Source organism: Camelina sativa, chromosome 2 (assembly GCF_000633955.1).
Source record: "Camelina sativa cultivar DH55 chromosome 2, Cs, whole genome shotgun sequence".
Taxonomy (NCBI): domain Eukaryota; kingdom Viridiplantae; phylum Streptophyta; class Magnoliopsida; order Brassicales; family Brassicaceae; genus Camelina; species Camelina sativa.
In genome coordinates this window covers 903,643-928,373 of record NC_025686.1, presented here as the reverse complement: position 1 = coordinate 928,373, position 24,731 = coordinate 903,643, and the positions used below count along the sequence as shown (strand labels likewise).

General features: G+C 37.0%; 5 protein-coding genes and 2 pseudogenes across 21 annotated transcripts; 6 read left to right on the top strand and 1 right to left on the bottom strand.

Moving 5' to 3' along the window:
• LOC104712975 (calcineurin B-like protein 5) lies at positions 3,123-5,282 on the top strand. Its single transcript, XM_010429990.1, has 8 exons — positions 3,123-3,212; positions 3,393-3,475; positions 3,580-3,639; positions 3,743-3,851; positions 3,954-4,006; positions 4,147-4,227; positions 4,311-4,423; positions 4,668-5,282. Exons 1-8 carry the CDS (start codon positions 3,137-3,139, stop codon positions 4,702-4,704), a joined length of 612 nt encoding a protein of 203 aa, XP_010428292.1. The 5' UTR covers positions 3,123-3,136; the 3' UTR covers positions 4,705-5,282.
• On the bottom strand, positions 5,515-6,601 carry LOC104712964 (NDR1/HIN1-like protein 12). Its single transcript, XM_010429979.2, has one exon. The coding sequence runs from the start codon at positions 6,446-6,448 to the stop codon at positions 5,762-5,764; it is 687 nt and encodes a 228-aa protein (XP_010428281.1). The 5' UTR covers positions 6,449-6,601; the 3' UTR covers positions 5,515-5,761.
• Positions 7,687-9,249, top strand: LOC104712947 (pentatricopeptide repeat-containing protein At4g01400, mitochondrial). Its single transcript, XM_010429956.2, has one exon. It carries the CDS (start codon positions 7,736-7,738, stop codon positions 9,164-9,166), a length of 1,431 nt encoding a protein of 476 aa, XP_010428258.1. The 5' UTR covers positions 7,687-7,735; the 3' UTR covers positions 9,167-9,249.
• On the top strand, positions 9,238-11,894 carry LOC104712954 (conserved oligomeric Golgi complex subunit 4). Its single transcript, XM_010429969.2, has 2 exons — positions 9,238-10,946; positions 11,166-11,894. The coding sequence occupies exons 1-2, from the start codon at positions 9,345-9,347 to the stop codon at positions 11,793-11,795; spliced, it is 2,232 nt and encodes a 743-aa protein (XP_010428271.1). The 5' UTR covers positions 9,238-9,344; the 3' UTR covers positions 11,796-11,894.
• Positions 14,295-24,731, top strand: part of LOC104746974 — a 13,220-nt pseudogene continuing 2,783 nt past the window's right edge.
• On the top strand, positions 16,956-18,908 carry LOC109127735 (phosphatidylinositol 3,4,5-trisphosphate 3-phosphatase and protein-tyrosine-phosphatase PTEN2A-like). 17 transcript variants are annotated; one of them, XR_002034368.1, is made up of 5 exons: positions 16,956-17,171; positions 17,337-17,507; positions 17,952-18,082; positions 18,251-18,353; positions 18,479-18,908. XR_002034368.1 is itself a non-coding variant. In XM_019233231.1 (3 exons), exons 2-3 carry the CDS (start codon positions 17,385-17,387, stop codon positions 18,617-18,619), a joined length of 264 nt encoding a protein of 87 aa, XP_019088776.1. In that variant the 5' UTR covers positions 16,956-17,171; positions 17,337-17,384; the 3' UTR covers positions 18,620-18,908. The 17 variants fall into 17 exon arrangements, 3 of the variants coding, with proteins under 3 accessions (XP_019088776.1, XP_019088783.1, XP_019088779.1); XR_002034367.1 differs by having other exon boundaries at positions 18,248-18,353; XR_002034370.1 differs by lacking the exon at positions 18,251-18,353.
• On the top strand, positions 20,070-22,684 carry LOC104746600 (annotated as a pseudogene).

Here is a 24,731-nt window from a genome sequence, read left to right as displayed (position 1 = left end):
AATATAAAATATTAAATCATATCCCTCAAAATTATACTCTAAATATTAAACTGAGAACCCAAAACTAAAGAAAACTTCTAAAAATTAATTTTAAATATTGTAGTATGTTAAATAGTGCGATTTTGGAAATTTATGGAGTGTATGATATATTTGTCCATAAAATTTGTTTTAGTATTATTTTAAGGTATTTCTCAAAAAAAAAAAAAATGCAATTAAGAGACTTCTATGAAAAAAACTAAAAACAATTGAAATGTAAGTATGTAGCTTCATTTCGATTATTTCTACTAAACAAGTTAATGACTATTGTTGTGTCTAAATTAAAACCATAATTTGGTATGACTTAATCAATGTAGCTATACGTTTTAAAAATACAAGAAAAGTTAATCGATATACTCCATACACAAACATTGTTTGCTTCTTATGTTTGTCTAAATTCCTTGGGGGGTAATAAACGATTATTTGGTGAAAAACAAATTTTAGCATTTTCCGTAATGCGAGACACGCACTTTGCTTCTCACATATGTTCGTGTCATCTACTTCACATTTTCTTTACTTACCTTAATCCACTTTTCTTTTCTTTTTTAAATTGCATAAGTACGTTATTTTTGATCAGCTAATCAAATAATATAATTGTACAGTAAACCAAAACCTCTAGTTACTCCTAATTAGCCCATCGTGATAACAGACCGAATTTGGTTATGATAATTAATAACGTCAACAAACTATTGGACTATTTATTCACTTATTATTGTTTTTTTAGAACCTAACGTTCTGTTATTTATCATTACAGTATCCATGTTCCATGTCCATTGGCGAATTTATGTTAACAAATCATGTTATATATTGCGTGTCAAGCTTCATATTTATTTTGTTGGGTTTCAGTCAAGCTTTATTTAACATCGAAAGAGGTATCATAAAGTGTGATCAAAAAGATATATGTAAAGGTTGAAAATTCCACTACGGCAAGTTTATATTGTTATTTCCATTTCGTTTTTGATGAGTTATTTGATACTGATGTGTCTACAACAAGACCAAAAACTAGACAAAAGTTACACAAATTCCACGTACGTCTGAACCTGTTGGAAAAAGGAATAAAATGATTATCTACAAATCATTTGTCATTCAACGGATAAAAGACATGCTACTACTTTCGATGCAAATCATTTGCCTCGTTAATTCCAGTTTTCAAACTGGTCTAAAGTCCATGGCAGTGGTATGTGTTATAGAAGATCTCTTAGCTATTTCGTCAGTTTCAAATTTAGAATATTTTAGATTTATAAAGTTTAATTGTAGTAAACTAGTAATGTTCCTATTGAATATATGTAAAAAGTTGTAAACCAATGGTAAAATCAAATCTAAACCGGTTTACCTTCTAAATCATATATAATCGGATTTTACTAACCAGTTGATATATTTCTCTACATTTTCCACTAATTCCTTATAAAAAGACATCCTTTAATGTGAAGTGACATTAGTGCAGTGGCAGGAGGTAAGTCCATTTGTCAAAGGCACCATCACACCTGGGATCGAGTCCCGGCTTCTACGAATGTAGGAATTTGACTAATAGACCGGCCAATTGTGGCCTAATGGTTGACAAAAAAAAAAAAAGACATCCTTTAATATTATTTTTTTCCATAAATCATGACCAAATTTAATATAAATTAAAAAAAATATTCTGTAATTATTAGAACAGCAAAAACAAAGCATAACAACTCTGGATTGATCTACGTACGTTTCCAATAGCTATATGCTTGCGATATTGAAGTTGTATACTAATGACATATATTCTACTAGATATGTATAAGAGACAAATTGAGTCCCAAATAGACAACCTGTAACATTCAATTTGCAACACGCAAACTACATTGGAGAATATTCATTCTGTTATGAAGAGTGAATAAATGGGGCTAGCAATCGCAAAACTGTTTCATACTCAAAACAGTTTTTACTCTACGTCGGTTGCAACGTGTCTATGATGAAAATAAAAATAAAATATGAACACTACGCTACGATTAAAATTATTGGAGGAAATACTGAAAATAGATATTGGTATTGATGAGAGAGAGAAGTTGGTTAACTACTGACACCTAAATTCTAATAATGCTTTCATCCCACCATATCTAGGTAAAACCCTAATAATTTTCTTTTAGTAAGAACTAATACGGTTATGCCCAAAGATACAAATAAAATAGTGTAATGAGAGTGACGAATCACCACAAAGTTGTTAAGTCAGTAACCAACAAAAATAAAAGTAAACAACGTAAGAAAAAAAAAAGACTAAACAAAAGAAGAATAGACTAGCTAGTGGGTCGTTGACATTACTCGCTCGCAAGTACAGAGGCTGCACTGGACCATTTACGGATCTAAACGGTACGGCATGCGGTCGAGCTAAAGCCGTTCGAGTATAATCTATCGCTTCAGCAATTTTTTTTTAATGTTATCCTAATCAAGAATTAAAGTTTCTATTCATAGTTGGGATAGTCATCTTCCTTCGTATTAGTGCGTTTTTGTGGTCGGTCAACTATGTTCTGGGATGATGTTCGACGATCCTAGTCGAAATAAGTCTGAGAGCATGGTAAATCGACTACTTTTTAGAAGAGTGATCAATCATCATGACAAGGATCGGGGACATGGTCTGTTTCATGAGTGTGTTTTGTTATAAGAAAATACTTGGAGACTGAGATATAAGTTGGAGATCTGGTACAGTTTGATAATGAAATAATATGAAATTATGAATCACCCACCCAAAAAAATATTGTTAACGTTTTTTTTTTTTTTTTTTTTTATAGAAGAGTATAACCTTACCACTGATCAACCTTTTTTTGGTCATTAATTGAAACAACAATACTCAGTAACAACAAAAAAAATTGAAACAGCAAAAAAAATATAAACCATAGAAAAGGAATATAATATATAGCATCACGTACGTAGAGAAAGAATTAGTATCAAATTCTTATACAAATTATACCATTTGTCTCCAGCTTCCTAAGCCTGGAAGGTATGAACCCTTCCACTTTCGAATTTGTTCGGTCAGGAATAGAATAATATTCCACAATTTCGCAGCTTACATGCTCATATATATAGGACACACAAATCTATAGAGCCGTATGTTGGAGATTTATATTGATATAGTAAAATGGGATGTGTTTGCAGCAAGCAATTAGGAGGAACAAGGCATGAAGATATTTCCCTTCTTGCTTCTCAAACCTTTTGTAAGTCTAAGTAATGTCTACTCAATTATCTACCACTCTCGACTCTATATATCCACTTAATTATATATATATACACGACATATGTGTAGTTACTATATATATAGTGCATGGAACGATAATACTATTGCATGAGTTTGTATAGAGTATAATAACATCTTCTTAACTGTTTTGGGTTTGCAGTTAGCGAGGCTGAGGTTGAAGTTTTGCATGAAATGTTCAAGAAACTAACTTCGTGTCTCAGCAACGACAATCTTTTGACAAAAGTTTGAATCCAAACTAAATATTATTAACACAACGTGAAGATTTTTATACTAATTACAGAAAAGGTGTGCTCGTGTAATGTCGATTTGGTTGGCTTTTAATTCAGGAAAAATTTCAATATATCTTGATCAAGGATACCAAGCGGCGCAGTCTTTCAGCAGAGCGGGTAAATTTTCTAATGAGATATTATATACTAATATAAACTTAAGACCTTGTTCATACGTAAAAGTATTCAATTTCATTCTAAAAATCTAATATGAAATATGCAGATATTCGGATTATTCGATATGAGAAACGATGGGACTATAGATTTTGGAGAGTTTGTACACTCTCTCAACATTTTTCATCCAAACTCATCCCACAGAGATAAAGCCATATGTATGTTTTATTCATATATTCCATATTAGAATTTTTCTTTAAAAGTTCATTGTTATATATTGATTACAACCACAGAATTAAGTAATCTGATCACATAAACAGTTGCATTTCGATTGTACGATACTCGTCAGACTGGATTCATCGAACCGGAAGAGGTAAGCAATATTCGTTTAAAAAAACAACAACAAGTATAAGGTAATTTGATTGTTGATAAAAAAAAAAAGGAAGAAGGTAATTTGATTAACTCATGATAAATTATATTTGACGTTTTTCTTCGACTTGGGGAAAATTATAGGTGAAACAGATGATAATAGACGTTCTAGAAGAATCAGAACTTATGCTATCCGAGAGTATCATTGACTCCATCGTGTCAAAGGTAGGTAATGTAACGCTTAGGTTTGTGTGTGGCCGATTTAACATTTTTAGTTATTTACTTGACTTATATTATGGCAAAGGAAGACATTTGAAGAGGCGGATTGGAAAAAAGATGGAAAAATAGACTTGGAAGAATGGGAGACTTTTGTGGCCGCCTATCCTCTGACGCTCAAGAACATGACCATCCCTTTCTTGAAGTAATTCATTTGCTTGGTTTTTCCTGAATATGCAACAAAAAATATAGTTTAGGAAAAGATGAACCATATTCACAATATTTGTAATGCATCTTTCAAGAACCAGCTTCTATACGTGTGTGTGTATTCATAAATTGCATACATAATCTTATATATTTTTCAGTATTTTGTTTGTTTGTTCTTTTTAAAGGTAATTTATTTGAAATCTAAGATATTTATTCATACTTTTTTCCCTTTTCTTTTTCAGGGACATACCAAGGAATTTCCCAACCTTTTTCCGGTAAATAAGATTTAGCGTGTTCAACGCGTTATAAATTCTTTAATTAAGAAATATTTTAATTCAATAATCACATAGGTTATTTAGAAGAAAAAAAAAGGAAAAAAGAAGGTTATATCGTATAAACATGTTAAACTTAAAAAAAAAAAAACAAAAAAAGGTCATTGGTTTTTTAACCACAAAACTAAAGATGTGATATGGAAAGGTAAAATCAGAGATCGGGTCGTGAAGACAAAAGGAGTTTTGAAAAAAAGAAAAGAAAAAGAGGGTCCCAATAAAAAGAACAAACTTGTGGACACTCGAGGAAAATGGGAACGCAGAGATTTGAACATGTCATAAGTTGCCAAAAAGAAAGAGAAAAAATGGACGTGACATAACAATTAACAATCTAAATTTTGAATAATATTAATTCATCAAATTCACGATAACTATAAAAGATGGGCTTGAGAAGAACAGTTACTTTTTAAAACGAACGCTCATTCAAAAACATTGAAATTGTGAAGCACAATATAATAAAGTTTTAACTTATTTTCGGAAGACTCGTAACAAAATTAAAATCAAAAATATCATTGAATAGGAAGATTGCAAAACATAAGACGAATTGTTATATTTTATTATATATATATATGACTAAAATGATAAAACCAAATGAGTGAGATACTGCATGAAGATGCCATATGTCTGACCAACACGATGAGCTGTTGTCGATGAACTCACCATATGCCAAGATACGTTATTACCGACAACACATTTTGTATTGTCAAATGTCATTAATTAATTATATCCACAGATCTAATAACAAAAATAAATATCATAATTAGAGTTATAAATACTGTAATTATAATTTCTGGCTTATGCCTATTGATTTTATTATTATTACACCAGACTCAACAGTTTAGTCGAGACGACGACGAGACTCAAACACTAACATTTTAGAAGCAAAAAAAGAAAAAAAAAAAAGATTACATAATTCTAATTTCTCTTAACAACATTTCAAACTTAAACAAAAAAAACACACAATGATTAATAGAAATAAAACACATTTATAAGATAAAACTAAACTTTTAGGCATCAACTTTACAAGTTGAAGGAGCGAGAAGAGGAACTTGTCCGTTAGAAGATCGAGTAAATCTCAACCACACATCACACGTGGCATAAAATCCATACCGTCCAGTCTTAATCGCACCAGCTTTCCAACGTAGCCTCCCTAAAACCACCACCCTCATCAAAACGACGCCGTAAGCTTCATCACTCTTCAAACCGTTAGCCACCTCCGGCGAAACCGGTACACCGTTACCGCCCATCACCGGAGCTATCACCACCGTAGATTTATGTCCCAAACGCAACGGAGGAAGCGGAAGCGGCGGCGTTATGATCTGATTTTTGTACGTCACGTACATGGAGAGCTTGTCGTAGTAAATGGCGACTCTCCGGTTAGGGTTTCTCGCCAAAACGCTGAACTGAACAGAGGTTGTGATCAACGGCGGCGCCGTGAAGTTGAGGTCGTAGATGGCGGCTCCGACGACGGTGAGACGTGGTTTGTGTGGACGGTAGACGAGCCAGAGGATCAAAGCGATGATACCTAGTAAGACGAGGATGGTGAAGATCGCACCGCAGATTGCACGGCGAGCGTGTCCGCCACCCCCTCCGCCTTCTTTTGAGTAAGATTCCGGCGTGGAAGAAGCGGAGGGAGCATTTTTGTGTTCTGCTTTGGCTGCTGCATGCTCTGCTTTTGCTTCTCCTTCTCCCATGGCTATATATATGTGTTTGTGTATGTATAGGTTTTTGCGTATATATATAGATATACGAGAATCAGAGGATTTAGAGTTTGGTGAAGACTGAAGAGACTTCACTAAGTTGCAGGAAGAGAAGAAGATAAGTAGATGTAAGCTTTTGTCTTGATTTGTTTCTTTTTCTTTTTTCTTTTTGTAAGTTAATAAAGAACACTCTTCTAGAGTACATTTTATTAATTGTTTATAACTTAGAAAGCTTGGAGTCGTAATTATGTGTTCGTGTTACTTTTAAGATGCTAATCTATTTTTGTAAAGGAGCCGTAAAATTTGATCTGGTTAAGTAAGATTTATGGGATTTGGTTTACTGTTTACATTAAGGTTTTGATAATATATTGATACAGAAAGAAGTACTTTCGAAAGAATCCAAATCTCGGTGCAACCGTTCACGTGACGGATCTGATGAATCAATTTTTATTTATTTAAATGTGAATGAATCTATGTGGCTACTACACAGTACATACTATTTATACGATTGACTTTTTTGGTGACTACTATGGTATTTGTGCAATGTGATAACTATAACTTTTTTGTCCATGTGTTAATCAGAATGTAAAAAAACTATACTATAATAAGGTTGCGGTTTGTGAAAGGTATGTAATGTTGCATTGCGTGCCATATTATTTGTATTTTCGTTCGGTTGCTGTGGCTATGAGTTTTAGTATGTTATTGGAGCTAAGTAATTTTCCCAATGAAGCTACCATACCTCACAATTATTTTTATCAACTGTAGTTTAGAATAAAGTCATTAACTACATCTATCTATCGAAGGTACAGTAAATGAATTGGGTACCACAAGATTTGAAAAAATATTTCATAGGTAGGTTTACAAAAGTACAACAGGCTTTTTTTTTTTTTTGTGTGTCCACATCTCCAACAATATTCCTCAACAATTCCATATAATTAAAAACAAAATACGGTACATAAAACGTATAGTATATTGTTTTTACTTTTTTTTTTGTTAGTAAACATCCAAAATACAAAATTATCACATATAAATTAAAAGACACTAACCGAGGCACCGCACCGACATAGTCACCGACAGAGATAAGTCCTAGAGTCTGCTGCTGCTACTACCTTCTCTTTCTTTATTGGGCCTATATTAACCCCCCATTAATAAATGTGAGTCAATTATTAAAGCCCATTATTAATTGGGCTTGCATAATTTTTGCCTAAATCTTCGATTTCTGCTAGACTGAATCATCATCTCTCATTTCTAACGGCCGATTTATTAAAAAACCCCGACCAAATGCTTCGCCGGCCGATCTACGACTGCTCCGCCGCTGCTCGCTACCTGACTCCTCCGTCGTTGACGTTTTCACGTTTTCTATTATCTTCTTCAACTGAACACGAAGCTCGAGAGCCGATGGTATCGAATCGGAACCCTAAATCTCCAATCGGATCTCCGACTCGGGTACAAAAGCTCATAGCTTCGCAATCGGATCCTCTCCTCGCCAAAGAGATTTTCGATTACGCTTCACAGCAGCCTAATTTTCGCCATTCTCAATCTTCTCATCTCATCCTCATCCTCAAACTCGGCCGTTCTCGATACTTCAGTCTCATCGACGATGTTCTCGCCAAGCACAGATCGAGTGGATACCCAGTGACCGGAGAACTCTTCACATATCTGATCAAAGTCTACGCAGAAGCGAAGTTACCGGAGAAAGTTTTAAGTACGTTTTACAAAATGTTGGAGTTCAATTTCACGCCGCAGCCAAGACATCTGAATCGGATCCTAGAGGTTCTCGTAAGCCATAATAGGGGTTACCTTCGGAAAGCGTTTGAGCTATTCAAGAGTTCGCGTCTTCACGGAGTGATGCCTAACACGAGAAGTTACAACATTTTGATGCACGCTTTTTGTTTGAATGATGATTTGAGCATTGCATACCAACTGTTTGGTAAAATGCTTGAGAGAGATGTTGTCCCTGATGTGGAGTCTTATAAGATTCTGATACAAGGGTTTTCTAGGAAAGGACAAGTGAATGGTGCTATGGAATTACTGGAAGATATGTTGAATAAAGGTTTCGTGCCTGATAGGTTGAGTTACACAACATTGTTGAACAGTTTGTGTAGGAAGACGCAGCTTAGAGAGGCTTATAAGCTTCTATGTAGGATGAAGTTAAAAGGTTGTAATCCCGATATTGTTCATTACAACACGATGATTCTCGGCTTTTGTAGAGAAGGTCGTGCTATGGATGCTAGGAAAGTTCTTGATGATATGTCTGGTAACGGCTGCTGCGCGCCTAATCTGATTTCGTATAGGACATTGATTGGAGGACTCTGTGATCAAGGGATGTATGATGAAGGGAACAAGTATCTCATAGAGATGATATCGAAAGGGTTTTCTCCTCATTTTTCGATTTCGAATAGTTTGGTAAAAGGGTTTTGCAGCTCCGGGAAAGTCGAAGAAGCTTGTGATGTTGTAGAGGTTGTGATTAAGAACGGAGAAACATTGCATTCAGACACTTGGGGGATGATAATTCCATTAATCTGTAAAGAAGATGAGTCGGAGAAGATCAAACACTTTCTTGAAGATGCTACTAAAGAAGAGATAGGAGGCGGTGATACCAGAATCGTCGATGCGGGTGTCGGATTAGGATCTTACCTCTCTAGTAAGCTACAAATGAAACGCAAAAATGTTAGAGAGAGGAAGAGACATTTTTATAGGTTCCTGAGCTGATGTAGAACGAAAGAAAGTCTCGTGGTGTTCGTTATTGGGCCTGACTTGGGCTTTAACATGAGTTTACTAAGTCCATTTTGCTTCATATCAGATTCAAAGGGACTTCAAATTTTTTTTTTATTTTGTTTTCGCTAAGTGATCAGATCTGAGTCTCGCCGATTACTCAGAAAATCATAAAATGCCGGAGATCGAGCAAGACGATACGGCGGCGGAGACGGTGGATTCCTCCACCGTTAAATTCGGAACACCGGAAGCGTTGGAGTATGTACGATCACTCACTGACGTTGGCGCGATGACGCGACTTCTTCACGAATGTATCGCTTACCAGCGAAGCCTAGACTCAGATCTCGACGCGCTTCTATCGCAGCGTACGGAGCTGGATCGGAGTCTCGTTCAGCTACAGAGATCCGCGGAGATTCTTGATATCGTGAAAGCGGATGCGGATCACATGTTTGGAAATGTTCGATCGACTTGTGATCTGGCGGATCAGGTCAGTGGGAAGGTGCGAGAGCTCGATCTCGCTCAGTCTCGTGTGAATGTTACTCTTTCCCGCATAGACGCGATTGTCGAGCGAGGGAACTGCATCGAAGGCGTGAAGACGGCTTTGGAATCGGAGGATTACGAGTCCGCTGCGAAGTTCGTACAGAGGTTTCTCCAGATCGATTCGCAGTACAAGGATTCGTCTGGTTCTGATCAGAGAGAGCAGCTTCTTGCTTCGAAGAAGCAGCTTGAAGGTATTGTGAATAAGAAGCTCACAGCGGCGATTAACCAGAGAGATCATCCTACAATTTTGAGATTCGTGAGACTGTACTCTCCACTGGGAATGGAGGAAGAAGGTCTACCGATTTACGTTCGTTACTTGAAAGATGTCATTGCGATGAGAGGGAGGATGGAATACGAAAATGTGGTGGAGCTCATGGAGCAAGAAGGAGGAGGACTCGTCGGACAGGTTAATTTCGTTGGGTGCTTAACCAATTTGTTTAAGGACATTGTCATGGCTATAGCAGAAAACGATGAGATCTTGAGGGGTCTTTGTGGAGAGGATGGTGTTGTTTATGCCATCTGTGAATTGCAAGAGGAATGTGATTCAAGAGGTTCGTCCATCTTGAAGAAGTACATGGACTTTAGGAATTTAGCTGGATTGGCGTCTGATATCAACAATTCTCCCAATCTGAATCTTCTCGCTGGTGGTGCGTCTGAAGGACCAGACCCGAGGGAAGTTGAGCTCTATGTGGACGAGATACTGTCCCTGATGCAGTTGGGTGAGGATTATACCGAGTTCATGGTGTCAAAAATCAAGTCTTTGACGTCAGTAGATCCTGAGTTGTTGCCAAGGGCTACAAAGGCATTTAGAAATGGGAATTTTAGCAAAGTGATCCGGGATGTGACTGAATACTATGTGGTACTAGAAGGGTTCTTTATGGTTGAGAACGTGAGGAAAGCTATAAGGATCGATGAGCATGTACCCGACAGCCTTACCACTTCAATGGTGGACGATGTGTTCTATGTTTTGCAGAGTTGCCTGAGGAGATCTATTTCAACGTCAAACATCAGTTCTGTGGTTGCTGTGTTGAGCAATGCCGGTAGCTTGTTGGGAAATGATTACCATGAAGCTTTACAACAGAAAATTAGAGAGCCTAACCTTGGTGCTAGGTTGTTCTTGGGTGGTATCGGTGTGGAAAACACCGGGACTGAGATTGCAACTGCTTTGAACAATATGGACGTGAGCTTCGAATACATTCTCAAACTAAAACATGAAATTGAGGAGCAATGTACTGAGGTTAGTACTCATACTTGGTGATTTAGTCAATTAGGAAATTAAAGGATCTCATAGACTAGAATGATGCTTGCTTAGAGGTAATTTAGGCTCTGTTAATCCCATGAAAAACATGTTAATAAGCCTTTGACCTGCGAAACCAGTTCCGTGAATTTTGACTTGCACTCTTGATAATGTTAGGCATATGTGTCTCACTTTCTTTGTCTCGTGTCCGAATCACAGGTGTTTCCTGCACCAACAGATCGAGAGAGGATTAAATCATGTCTATCTGAGTTAGGCGAGTTAAGCAACTCGTTCAAGCAATTACTCAACTCAGGCATGGAACAGCTCGTAGCAACCGTAACACCAAGAATCCGTCCGGTTCTAGACACCGTAGCTACCATAAGCTACGAGTTAACAGAAACTGAGTACGCAGAGAACGAGGTGAATGACCCGTGGGTGCAAAGACTTCTCCACTCGGTCGAAACAAACGCCGCTTGGCTCCAACCACTGATGACATCCAACAACTACGACTCGTTTCTGCATCTCATAATCGATTTCATAGTCAAGAGACTCGAAGTCATAATGATGCAAAAACGGTTTAGCCAACTTGGCGGGCTTCAGCTTGACAGAGACACAAGGGCTTTGGTTAGTCATTTCTCGGGCATGACTCAGAGAACAGTGAGAGATAAGTTTGCTCGATTAACTCAGATGGCGACGATACTGAACTTGGAAAAGGTATCAGAGATTTTGGACTTTTGGGGAGAGAACTCAGGACCCATGACTTGGAGACTCACACCAGCTGAGGTTAGACGGGTTTTGGGTCTCCGGGTCGAGTTTAAACCCGAATCAATTGCTGCTCTCAAGTTGTGATGTTACTTCTTTTGTTTATTTCATTTACAATTTACTTAAAAACCAAAAATTTTTATATAATCTGATTGGTTCAACAAGTATTTAAAATGATTGAAAACATTTTTGTAAAAACAAAATCGGATTTTCAATTTAGCGAAAACGAACATATCTCCATTAAAAACGATCAGCTACAAGAATGGACGCAAGGAAATTAATTAGAGTTTTAGTTACAAAATCTCTTTGGGAGGGAGAAGCAGGGATTATAAATATCTCCATCATCATCAGTTCATCGCATATTCTACTAGTTAATTATAACATCAGTTAATATAATTGATGTTAAGTCATATGTATTTGCTTCAATTATAAATCTTACTATATTGATTGAGAAGTACAACAAATATAAAACTTGTAAAAATTTACATTGTCATGCTATTGATCTTATTACAATTGTCTAAATTTTTTAGTAAGGGTAAAAATATAATTTTAATATTAGACTAAAAAAATATTTTAAATAATTACTAATTTTCAAAAAAAAAATTCTCTCTCTTAATAATTATAAATATCAGTTGTGTTTAATAATGTTGGTAAATAATTATAAAAATCAGTTTGGTTCAACAAGTGTTTTCTCTCTTAATAATTATAAAAATATCATTTATAAGGTTAATTACGATTAAGGCAAAAATTTATTTCAAATACACAAGCATAAAAATTATAAATATCAGTTTTGTTTAAGAATCAAATCTAATCAAAGAATCATGAATCAATTATTATTTTCTCATATTCAATTGAACGTCACCACTTATGTCTTTGTGTTTTTTTTTTCACTTACTCTTTATATTATTTTTCGTTATCTTTATTATCAATTTTGTATGGTAGTTATCATCGTTTACTTCTACCGTCCGCTGTTTTTGTTATAACCTTCTTCTTCCTCTTCTTTGTCTGCTTCTTTACTTTCTTCAACTGAATAATTATTCAAAATCTTTTCGTAGAATAGCAAACAACTTATTCTTAGCAAAATCCAAGACTAAAACTATTGCCTCTTTTCTCTTAATATGTGTGCAGTTCATGAAAACCAACATAGCTATAACATGCACGCAATTATTGATTGATACTTTCACTCATATGCTCGATTTTAGATTGTCGGAATAATAAAAGAACTTTAAATGTTAAATTGCAATATAATATAGAATAACCGAGCTTGTTGTCATATCCATTGCATCGCCTTTGGTTCATAAGAATATTAATTTGACAACAAAAAATGAGAAAATTCAATTATTATATAATTTTATAAAAAAAAATATTACAAAAATGTTACACACTAATTAAATATGATCTTAAATGGTTGAATTAATAAAAGAAATTTGAGTGTTATGTTATAATACAGTAGAGAATAACCGCTGAGTTTTGTGTCCTATCCATTGCATCGTCTTTGTAAGCTTATCTCCGTTTGCCTTTAACAATTATATTAAATGGTTTGAAAACAGGGAACTCACTCAATTGCAGATTATTCTTATACGCACTCTTCATTTACCTGACTCAAGAACTTACTTCTTATACTCAACCATGATAAGCATCAACATTCCTTACTCAAATCCCATAATCCTTTGGAATCTCTGAAATCTCTGTTGTCATCTCATTAAATAAATTAAAGCAAGTACAGGTGAGTTCTTACCTTGGGTGTATTCATCAGTGGCATATGGACTCTCTTCAGGCCAAAACATTCTTCTTACATCTCCTTTCCTCTCCCTTTTCTCACTTCCATTTTTTTTAGTTCTACTTTTTTTTTATATCAAAGGTGTAAGCGAATACCGGGGTCATCGGTAATTTACCTACCCCTCGCTTCCAAGCTTTGTGTGATCATTTGACTCAAGAGTAGAATAATAAGGTCACAGGTAATTTACCTACCTCTCTAAACTGATCAAAATCATCTCATCTTTTATTCTTTTTTTTTAAGCACTGAAGGGAAGAGAGAGGGGAGACATACTTTGAAAAATTGCACTGTCTTGTATGGCCCAAAGAAGAAGTCTAGCCCACTGATTTCCAACCCCAAAGTAAGCGATTAAGTCCGGTTAAAATCCTGATAAAGGTTGAGACAACGTTAGATCAATCAGATATCCATTGAATAAGGGCTTTCAGGATTGTTGATAAGGCTCATAGTCTTTCTAAGCTTCAGTTCTGAGATCAAGCATAAACAAGTAGTCATTAGAGTGTTAGCCAAATAAGAAAAATCATTAATCAAGATCATAATTCCCAAAGATAAAAAGAAATTTTTTTGAAAAATTTGACACAAGTGAAACTCAAAAACAAAAAAACATGGTTAGTAAATAACCTCCCCCAGACTTAAACAACACTGTCCCCAGTGTTATCAAGTAAGAGGAAAGCAAAAAGAAAAATAAATAAAAATGAAAAGCAAAGGAAAAAGAAAAAGAAAAACCTACCAGTGGGTTGCCTCCCACTAAGCGCTTGTTTTCAGTCATTAGCTTGACTTGTCTGTAGCTCAGGCATCTGGTGGATCAGAACATGGCATTGAATGCTTCCAAGAGAATTTCCTCTTCATCCAAGGTGGTGTATAAGCTTTAGGTGCATGAGGCTTGCCAAGTATGCGAGGAACAAGACCATGGCGGGATTTAGGGATGGGAGAGTTTCTGTGAAGCCCTGCAAAATCACCAACAGAAGAAACAAGCACTCTACGATAATCTCGTTGCTTGGTTAAGTGCAAAACAGTTTTTGTATCTTTGAAAGTCCTATTGATGATTAAAGGAGGATTAGGTGCAGAAGATGCATACCTTGGCCTTACCTGAGGACTCTGGAGTGTGAATTGGTGACTCTTCTGTTTGGGAACAGCTTTCTGACTTGAAGCATCAGTAGCGGACAAGTTCAGTCTCGGATGTGGAGGGGTGTCGATCGATACCCTCTTGTTGGTGTCGATCGACACTGAGCCTGATGCTCGAATATCAGAAACTTTCTCAACAGAAAAAGTTTGTCCATCAATAGTAGGAGCCCTCCTCAGCTTATCCATCTCAAAATTCAAACTCAAACCATCCACATTCAGTGCTATGTGTCCCTTCTTCACATCAATGATGGCACCAGCTGTAGCCAAGAAAGATCTTCCTAAGATGAGAGGATCTTTAGGCTCTTGATCATACTTCAGCACCACAAAGTCAGTGGGAATCATGAAGTTGCCAACCTTAACTGGAATATCCTCTAAAACACCTTCAGGAGTTCTTCTGGATCGATCAGCTAGGATTAGAGATATCTGAGTTGGCTTGAATTCTGTCATCCCAAGTCTCACAGCAACAGAATGTGGCATCAAGTTGATACTGAAACCAAGATCACAAAGTGAGTGAGAAAACCTTCCTGCTGAGAATGAGCAATTAAGTACAAAGCTTCCAAGATCTGGTAACTTCTCAGCAGTCCTACACTGAATTACTACACTCACTTCCTTAGAGACAACCACTTCCTGCTTTTTCTCCTTCTTCCTCTGAACCGGCTGGTTCAAGAGAATTGCACTAACATCCTTGGTAAGCAGTGCTCCTTCTTCAGGACTCAAACCATTTGATACCATTCTCTTAACATAGCGCTTGAGTGGTGGTGAAAGCTTTACTGCATCAATCAAAGGCATCTCAATCATCACCTTATCCATCATTGCTTTGCATCTAGCTTCCTCCATCTCCTGCTTGGACTTTCGTGGCTTAGGAAAAGGAATCTTAGGCTTGTAAACCCTCTCAACTGCTGGAACCTGAGATTTTGTAGTTTCTGGGTTCGTCTGAGAGGGGTGTCGACCGACACCCAGGTGGTGTCGATCGACACCATCATCTGAAATCGAGAATTTGTCCGATTGCTCTCCCAATTCTGCAGAAGCAACTTCATCAATTTCTTCATCCCCCACTGATATGGCATTGCAAGCATGTTTTGGATTTGACTCAGTTCTTCCAGGGAGAAAACCCTCTTGCCTTTTAACAGACCCAGCAGTCTGTGCCACTTGACTCTCCAGCTTCTTGACATGAATGTTCAAAGCTTCAAACTTCCCATTAATATCAGTGTAGACATTGTCAAGCTTCCCCTTGAAAGTCACTGTCATTTGCTCCTAACCTTGCAAAATCTGCTCAAGCATAGCTTCCATCTTACTACTTTCAGCTGTTTTGGGAGGAGGGGACTGATATGAATTGTTGCCATAAGTCCTTGTGTACCCAGTGCCCTGTTGCTGCTGCTGATACTCTGGCTTGGAAGTGTAGCCTGAAAAGTTCCCACTGTAAGGCCTGTTGCCTTGCTGATTACTGAATCTCTGACCCTGATTTCAATAGACAAAATTGACATCTGCTTCTTCATTCCTTGTCTCAGGTTGTGGCTCAAATGTCTCAACTTCAGCAGCAAAGTGAACTGACTTCTTGCCCACAAGGAGATTGTGAACTGAATCAAGCTTGACATTAACAGAAGCAAGCTGGTTTGCATCAAATCCTCCATGCAATCTCTTCCTTTCAGTATCTGCTCTCTTAGTGCTCTTACTGGAAGCCAAATTCTCAATCAAAGCTTCAACATCTTCTGGAAATCTTGTCTTGAAGTTTCCATGGCTTGCAGCATCCAAAGCTAGTTGATATTCCCAGTCAATTCCTCTGAAAAAGATACTTAGCAATTGAACCCTTGAGAAACCATGGTGTGGACAGTCCCTCTGATAAGCCTTGAATCTCACCCAAGCTGCTTTGAAAGCTTCATCTGGTCTTTGCTTGAAAGAAGACAGCTTGATTCTCAACTCATCTGACATTGCATCATCATAGAAGTAGTTGAGGAAAGCTACCTTGACATCACGCCAACTTGTCAATGATCCAGCTGGCAACTGTTTCAACCACTGGGATGCCTCTCCTGCAAGTGAGTAAGGGAAGAGTTTGCAGAAGATGTAGTCCTCAGTCACCCCATTAGCCTTGATGCTAGTCACCAGATTTTCAAAATGCTCAATGTGGTCTAAGACCATCTTTAGTGGGAGATTCTCACAGCGTTACTCTTGTATGTAGGGCCCAAAACATAATAAAAAATCTATTTTTTGGTCAATTATGAAGAGAATCGATTCTGTGAGAAGGAATTGAGCAACGCGTTAAGCAACGCTACGTGGCGTGTTTTGATACGTTGATGCATAAATATAAAAGATTTTTTGTTTTTTCATTCTATTTTCTTCTTTCTTTCTTTCCTGATCTTCTCTCTCTTTTCTCTCTTGATCTAAAAGACGAATCCACCAAAAACCAGAAAAATCAATCGATTCTCTGTTTCGCGACCCTCCCTGCCGTTATCGTCATCTGGGTCATTATCTCCACCGACGCGACTTTGGGGTGGAGTCTGGAGAGATGGTCACTGCCTCACTGGCCTGGAGAAATCACCAGACCTCTCTTCTTACTTCCTCGTTTGGTATGTTTCTTCTTCTTCGTTTTTCCTTTCAATTCTATCGGTGAATACTCAATTAGGGGAAACATTTGGCTCTCGGTAAGCTTTTGGGACCATATCCTCCTAATTTTAAATGATAGAAAGGTTGAACGGTTACAATCAGTTTTTGATTTTTTTTTTTGTATGTAGATGATTGGAATCGATGATTGGTCTTAACTCAAGACTGCAAATCGAATAATGCAATGGCCATTGGTGTACATGTCTAAGGTGGATGGGAAGTTCAACTTCAGTCCTATTAGCGTCAACTTCTTGACAGAGATCGCTAAAGTTATTTTTGCGATTGTCATGCTTTTACTCCAGGTATGTTTCTGAACTAACTTTTAATCTCGATTCTTTAATTGGGACAGTTAGGTTATACTCTAGAATTTAGGACTAGTGGCTAGATGTTTCTTCAGCAATAGAAGGTGAAAAGTACTAGAAAGTAGAAGTTCATAGTGTTGATTAACTAGTAACGTGAATGTGATATAGTTCCAATTAGTTCTGTGCATAAAAACACTTTCTTGCTTGAGTCTCTTGCATTTGTTTTGTAAGCACCGTGGACGATCTTGTATTTTCTTAAAACTGATCCTTGTGTTTCAATGAAAAATTCCTTGTCAATGTTAGTAGCGCTTTCTTGATCAGTCTATTAACATGTGAATGACTATATGTATGTATAGCCCACTGAATATGGTGTTAGTTAGGGGCTTCTAGTGCAGGATTAAGGATTAAGAGTTAAAGTCGTGATTTTTCCTGCAACTGGTGCAGCTAGTGAAGGTTGTTCAGAACAGATATCAACAGAAACCCAAGCTGTAATACCTGAGGAAGACACCGGTGTGTCTTATACTTTGCCTAATTTTGAAACTCCAGATAAAGACGTTGATTTAGTCGCTGAAAAGGTATCAGCTCTTAGTTCTCATTACTCTAAAGCATATAATAAGCCTTTCTTAGAAGTGTGATCTAGCAAAGAGGCTAAACATATTTAGGCTCAATTACTTTCTCAGTTTCAACTTTCAAAGGAATAGAAATGTGATGAGATTCTTTTGCAATTATAACTGGTAAAGAAGTTATTGGTTAGGAGGAGGGCCTGTAGTATTTGAATGACTCGAGAGCTTGGTATATGTGAGTACATGGGACCATTCGGGAGTACATGGTATATCACTACAGATGGTATATCAACAATATTTGAGTCTTTTTAATCAATCTGTGTGTGAAGTCTGATTGGTGGGTCTTTCTCCATCAATCCTCCCGTTTTGAAATGATATATCTTTCTGTTTGACCTTGTTTCAATGCAGAGGAAGCTACCGTCGCCTAAATTTATGGTTGAAGTTGTTCTTGCTGATATAAATGCAACAATCCCTAGTTCTGAAACAGCATCCACAACACCGGAAGAAACTCCATCAGCTAATTCTGCCCCCGTAGACGGCTCTGCATAAAGCTCAACTTCAAAGCTTGTGCCTTCTCAACACAAGCAAAAGAGAAACTTGAAGCTTCGGGATGTTTTAGAGTAATGAGAACTAAGCTTGAAGTTTAAAGAACATACAAAACTTATTGGGTCTGTTTTTTTTGGTATCGCAGGATCAAATCAAAAGCCTTGTTACTTTTTTTTTTGTTGTTTTTATGAATGCTTGTTGGTGTTTGGGATTTTTATCTAGTTACTACTACTATTGATGTCTGGATTTTATAAAAAGTTTTGGATTTTTAAGTTAATTGTTTGAAGAATTACTACTTTTGCATTCTGCATTCCGAATTTTGTTTAATAAGTTTAATATTTCAAATTTTGTAAAATATGTGATCTATTTTGAATTTTGTAAAAAATGTTTAATATTCCAAAGTTTATAAAATATATTTAAGATTCCAAAGTTTTATGTAATATAAAAATTTTAATAATTTTTTGTCATTTTAGATTATTAAAGTTTGATAATTACTAAACATAAATTAAAAAATTATTATTTAAAAGATTGAGTAACCTTCTTTGGGTTCTCTAGTAAATGAATGATTTTGCAAAAATACTCTTAGGATTGCTTTACTTAAATTATTATTAATTATATGATTAATTAATTTGAGAGTAACTTAGGAGAGGTACTCCACTAATGATGCTCTAAGGGCTTCTCATTGGGCAAAGCAGAGAAAGGTCTCTGTCCAACTAGTTGAAAGTACGCATGTTTCAATTCAAAATCATTTCTCTGGAATGGAGGAAGAACAATAGCGGATCGGTTCTCATACACCAGATCAGCCTGGTTGTAGTTAACAATGGTCCGGATCAGATCTCGGTTGTGCTCCTATCTTCGAACCGGGTTTTGGATGTGGTTGGCAGCTCCACGTCTGTCTGCAGGAAGGGGGTGTCGATCGATGCCACCTGGTTGGTGTCGATCGACACCAAAGTTCGGATCATCAACGGCACCAGCTTGCTGGTTCACATGAAATATTATAACCGAGAATGGAAAAAAACAAAACTCGAGGTTTGTATTAGCTGACGTGGCATGGGTTTCATCGAACATATATTATTCCGATTTTCTACATTAATTATATTTTATTTCGTCTAGTCAAATAATATTCAATAAATTTTATAAATATAGAGAAAATTCAAAATTTGACTCTATTTTTATTTTATCAAGTCTGAATAAATTAACTTTTGATAATTCAAGAAATAAAGAAAAGAAAATTAAAACGGGAACGGAACAAGTAAATAAATAGTCTAAAACCTCGCATCCCCTTTTTTTAATTTGCCTTCTTCACTTTGTTTCTCTCTTTTTCTTTGTCATCGGTTAGTCTCTCTCTCCGTGATTTCTCGTGATTTTTCCCGGAGCGAAAAATTATATAAATCTATCCGAGTTTCGTAGAGAGAGAGATCTGAACGAGTCTTCCTCCTAACGTCTTCTTCCAATGGGAACGCTTCAGGCATGGAGAAACGCTTATGGAGCCCTAAAAGACTCCACCAAAGTCGGCTTAGTCCGAGTCAATACCGATTACGCCGTACGCTCCCTTTTCCGATGTTGTCTCTTTCTTCTTCTTCTCTAAACTATTGATTTTGTTTTCAGTCTCTGACGGATTCGGTTTTTGGTTTCTTGAATTAAGGAATTAGATGTTGCCATAGTTAAAGCTACGAATGATGTCGAGTGTCCTCCCAAAGATCGCCATCTCAGAAGTGAGAATAATTCCTTAGATCTGATTTTTTTCCAATTGGGAATTCTTCTCTGAGAATAATTGATTGTATTCTATTGTTGTTGTTGTTGCAGAAATATTCGCGGCAACATCAGTGACTCGTGCTCGAGCAGATGTTGCTTATTGCATTCACGCCCTTTCTCGCCGTTTGCATAAAACCAGAAATTGGACGGTACTCATTCCTTCCTTAGTTCTTGAAATCGTGTGATTTGGCTTAAGTTCATGAACTGATCTCTATTGGGTTGTTTGGACAATAGGTTGCCCTGAAAACACTAATTTTTATTCATCGGCTTCTAAGGGAAGGTGATCCAACGTTCAGAGAGGAGCTATTAAACTTTTCGCAGAGAGGGCGAATTCTGCAACTTTCTAACTTCAAGGATGATTCAAGCCCTATTGGTATACTCAAATTTAGTGTTTCTGCTTCGTTTGTGTGTATATGTGTTGGAATCATACGTGGTTACTGATAGAGTGTTAAGGTTAACTGGAATATTTCTTTTACAGCCTGGGATTGTTCAGCTTGGGTACGTACTTATGCATTATTCCTCGAGGAACGGCTTGAATGCTTCAGGGTTTTAAAATATGATACTGAGGCTGAACGTCTTCCTAAATCTACCTCAGGGTAGGATAAGGTATCAATCTTTCGTTTACTCTCTCTTTTTTATCATTTGTGTTCCTACCTCTTTTTTCTTTTCTGATGGTTTCGGTTTTGCATATTGCGCGATGGCCAGGGGTACAGTAGAACCAGGGATTTAGATGGTGAAGAACTCTTGGAACAGTTGCCAGCTTTGCAGCAGCTTCTATATCGTCTCATCGGTTGCAGGGTACTGTTTCTGATCTTATTTGTTTCTGTTGTTGATATTATGTTGCGGCACTTGATGATCAGTGGACTGTCTTGTCCCTTTGTTTCTTTTTTTTTTTCAGCCAGAAGGCGCTGCTAACCACAATCATGTTATACAATATGCACTTGCTCTGGTACGTAACAATGTCTTGCTCTGCAAAAGCTTTCTGTTCCATATGGAAAAATAACGCTTGAAAATTTCTAAACTTTTTATTTTATCGTATGATAGGTGTTGAAAGAGAGTTTTAAAGTCTATTGTGCTATCAATGATGGAATCATCAATCTCATTGACAAGGTAGGTCTAGTTTGTCTACCATCATAGTTATTACGTCTCTCTATCTGCCTTCCTTTTTCCCCTGCTTACTTTGTATGTATATATGTATTACAGTTCTTTGAAATGCCAAAACATGAAGCCATCAATTCCCTTGATATATACAAGCGTGCGGGTCAGCATGTGTGTTGTTGGACTGTTTTGTTGGTATATATTTTCACTTGTCACACTTTTTTGTATGACAAGGGATATATGTTTTTTTTTTTCAGGCACGAAGCCTTTCTGATTTCTATGAAGCCTGCAAAGGATTGGAACTTGCGAGGAATTTTCAGTTTCCTGTTCTAAGAGAGGTACTACCGAATGAGATAACTTCTGATAAAGTTAGTTGACAGCCATTGCTAGTTTCTATTACTTAATACATTATTTTATGTTATTTTCTCAGCCTCCACAATCTTTACTGACAACAATGGAGGAGTATATTAAAGAAGCACCACGGGTTGTTGATGTCCCAGCCGAACCACTGGTATGTATGCGTATTTCTCATATTAGTGATTCAATATTTTTGGTCTTTTTGCCTTTTTTTCTTTCTTTCTGTGTCTTATGTGCTAATGGAGTTTTCTACATTCAGCTTCTAACGTATAGGCCGGATGATGGACTGACTGCCGAAGATACTGAACCGTCACATGAAGAACGTGAAATGTTACCTTTAGATGATGTGGTTGTTGTATCTGAAGAGACAGAACCTTCTCCCCCGCCTCCTCCTTCAGCCAGCACTCAGAACTTCATTGATACTGATGATCTACTGGTGAAATTTCTATCATGATGGCTTTATAATTTTAGTTTCAATTCTGTTTCTTACTGCGATTCTTATTCTCAACTTCTCTTTGTTCAACTTTTACCATAGGGTCTGAACAGTGCTGCTCCTGATGCATCTGTGATCGAAGACCAAAATGCACTTGCGTTAGCCATTATTTCAACTGATGGTGAGCTTTCTTGTTAGACCATCTGCCAGTCTGGAGAGGGTGTAACTGTCTTTTTTTTCTTTCTTTCGCTAACTCATTTCTGTTCTCTCTATTTTCAGCTAATCCTTCAACGCCTTGTTTTGGTCAAGCAATTGATTACGATCCTACAGGATGGGAGCTTGCCTTGGTGACAGCACCCAGCAGTGATATCTTTGCAGCCACCGAGAGGAAATTGGTAAGCATTATTCCCTTTTGTTATTCATAATGCCATATGCTAAAACAGTAGATCACAAAAATGAACACCAGTTAGTAGTTGGTAGCTCAGTTTATAAATCTTTAGACTAGGAATCTTGTTACAAGCAAATTAGTAATGAAAGAGTCATCACATGCATTTTATTATTAAAATTGTAACCTTGCTTCTGCGAGATGATTGAGATCTGTAACGCCGCCACTTGTTTTTTTTCTTTGAACAGTTGAAGGATGTTTCGATTTTACTGCGCCGGGAACATGCTTCAACAGTTCGCTTCTCTAACACTAATCGAGCTCCTCTGAACAGAGAAGGTAACTTTTGATCCTCCTGATGTAGAAATTTTTCGTATTGCTCTTTTGTATGGTTCTTTGGTTAGTATCTGTGAGACTCTCTGCTTGTTGCTTCAGCTTTTTTTCTTTTTTTTTTGTTATGGTCTTCAGATACCGTTAATGCCCTTCTTGGCTTTTCCCCACTGGAGAGGATTACCAAATGTATCACCAGCACTGTAAGTTTGTTGCTCTTCTATGTAGCTGTGTTGCAGTGTCTCTTCTCATTGAATCATGTTTACTAGTTAGCAGAAACCTTACGAGTTTTATGTGGCCTTGATGTCGTTATTTTCATTGTGTAGGTACCAGTGTCCAGTTTTTCAACTGCGACAACTAATCTAAGCAGTGCAATGGGAAGGCCAATGTTTGGAAAAGATTTTTCATGGTTCAGTCTCATTCTCTTACTATGTGGCCTTAGCTGCCTGCTTGTATAGATTCTTTTTATTCCTAACTATAAGCTTACAATTTTCTGCATACTAGTTCAACGCAATCAGCTAGAGGATTTTCATCGGGTTCAGGTAGTCAGCTTTTTCTCCCAGACCTTTAAATTTGTTTTATGAGCTTTTCTTCACTTTACTCTTGTAGTTTCCACCTTGCTCTTACATACACAGTCAGCTTGTATATACTAATTCTGTATCTTGGAAACGGTTTAAGGGCTTTATTGCAAAATCCCTGCTAAGACAGTTGCATTGCTTAAACAATTGTGTAATTGAGAATTCTAAATGGTATGAGCTATACATTGGTTCATTTTACCTAGAATTTCTGAAAACGTGTTTCAGATCTGCCTCCTCATCAAGAGATCGGGATGCCTTCTCTCTCGCCAACAATGACTGAGGTATGGACCTTTGTTTACCTCTTGATCAAAACTTACTTTCGTTTATCTTTACGTTCTAATAAGCTGTTTTCCTAATTTCCAGGGTAACATTGCCAGGTGGCTGAAAAAAGAAGGTGATAAAGTTGCTCCTGGGGAAGTACTCTGTGAAGTTGAAACTGTAATGTCGATCTTGATTGATTCTCCTCTCCGTATTTTTATGTTCATGTTTTGGAAATAATTCTAACTAGGTTATCTTCTGTAGGACAAAGCAACCGTCGAAATGGAATGCATGGAAGAGGGCTATCTCGCCAAGATTGTAAAGGAGGAGGGTTCAAAAGAAATTCAAGTTGGTGAGGTATGAAAATTGTCTGGTTTCTGTAGAGTTATGTATTACCGTGGTTTCTCATGGGACTCGGGGTATTTGTTTTAGGATCCACAGTTCATTTGTGGAAATGTTTAATGGAATTATTTGGATCATGTCAAATTTCTTTTGCCTTCAAGTAGGTGATTGCTATTACAGTTGAAGATGAAGAGGACATTGGAAAGTAAGATTACACCCCATCATCTACTGCTGATGCCGCTCCTACTTAAGCAGAACCAGCTCCTACCCCACCAAAGGAAGAGAAGGTTGAACAGTCATCAACGCCTCCTGAACCGAAGGCTTCCAAGCCTAGCGCACCTCCCACAGGAGATCGTGTTTTTGCTAGTCCTCTTGCGAGAAAGTTGGCTGAAGATAATAATGTCAGTATCACATTGTTCTAGGAATTCTTTTTTTTTTTACCTAATCTTCCAGCTTATACTTTCTTCTCGTTTACTTTTAAAAAAAATCAGGTGCCTCTTTCAAACATTAAGGGCACAGGTCCTGAAGGACGCATAGTGAAGGCAGATATCGATGAATACTTAGGTATCAGTCACTCCTTGA

Bases quoted from the DNA above. Each gene is read 5' to 3' on its own strand.
- LOC104712964 (XM_010429979.2), bottom strand. From the start codon at position 6,448: ATGGGAGAAGGAGAAGCAAAAGCAGAGCATGCAGCAGCCAAAGCAGAA.
- LOC104712975 (XM_010429990.1), top strand. From the start codon at position 3,137: ATGGGATGTGTTTGCAGCAAGCAATTAGGAGGAACAAGGCATGAAGAT. The intron at 3,640-3,742 runs GTAAATTTTCTA...TGAAATATGCAG, and splicing joins GCAGTCTTTCAGCAGAGCGG to ATATTCGGATTATTCGATAT. The intron at 4,007-4,146 runs GTAAGCAATATT...GGAAAATTATAG, and splicing joins GATTCATCGAACCGGAAGAG to GTGAAACAGATGATAATAGA.
- LOC104712947 (XM_010429956.2), top strand. From the start codon at position 7,736: ATGCTTCGCCGGCCGATCTACGACTGCTCCGCCGCTGCTCGCTACCTG.
- LOC104712954 (XM_010429969.2), top strand. From the start codon at position 9,345: ATGCCGGAGATCGAGCAAGACGATACGGCGGCGGAGACGGTGGATTCC. The intron at 10,947-11,165 runs GTTAGTACTCAT...TCCGAATCACAG, and splicing joins TTGAGGAGCAATGTACTGAG to GTGTTTCCTGCACCAACAGA.
- LOC109127735 (XM_019233231.1), top strand. From the start codon at position 17,385: ATGCAATGGCCATTGGTGTACATGTCTAAGGTGGATGGGAAGTTCAAC. The intron at 17,508-18,478 runs GTATGTTTCTGA...GTTTCAATGCAG, and splicing joins TTGTCATGCTTTTACTCCAG to AGGAAGCTACCGTCGCCTAA.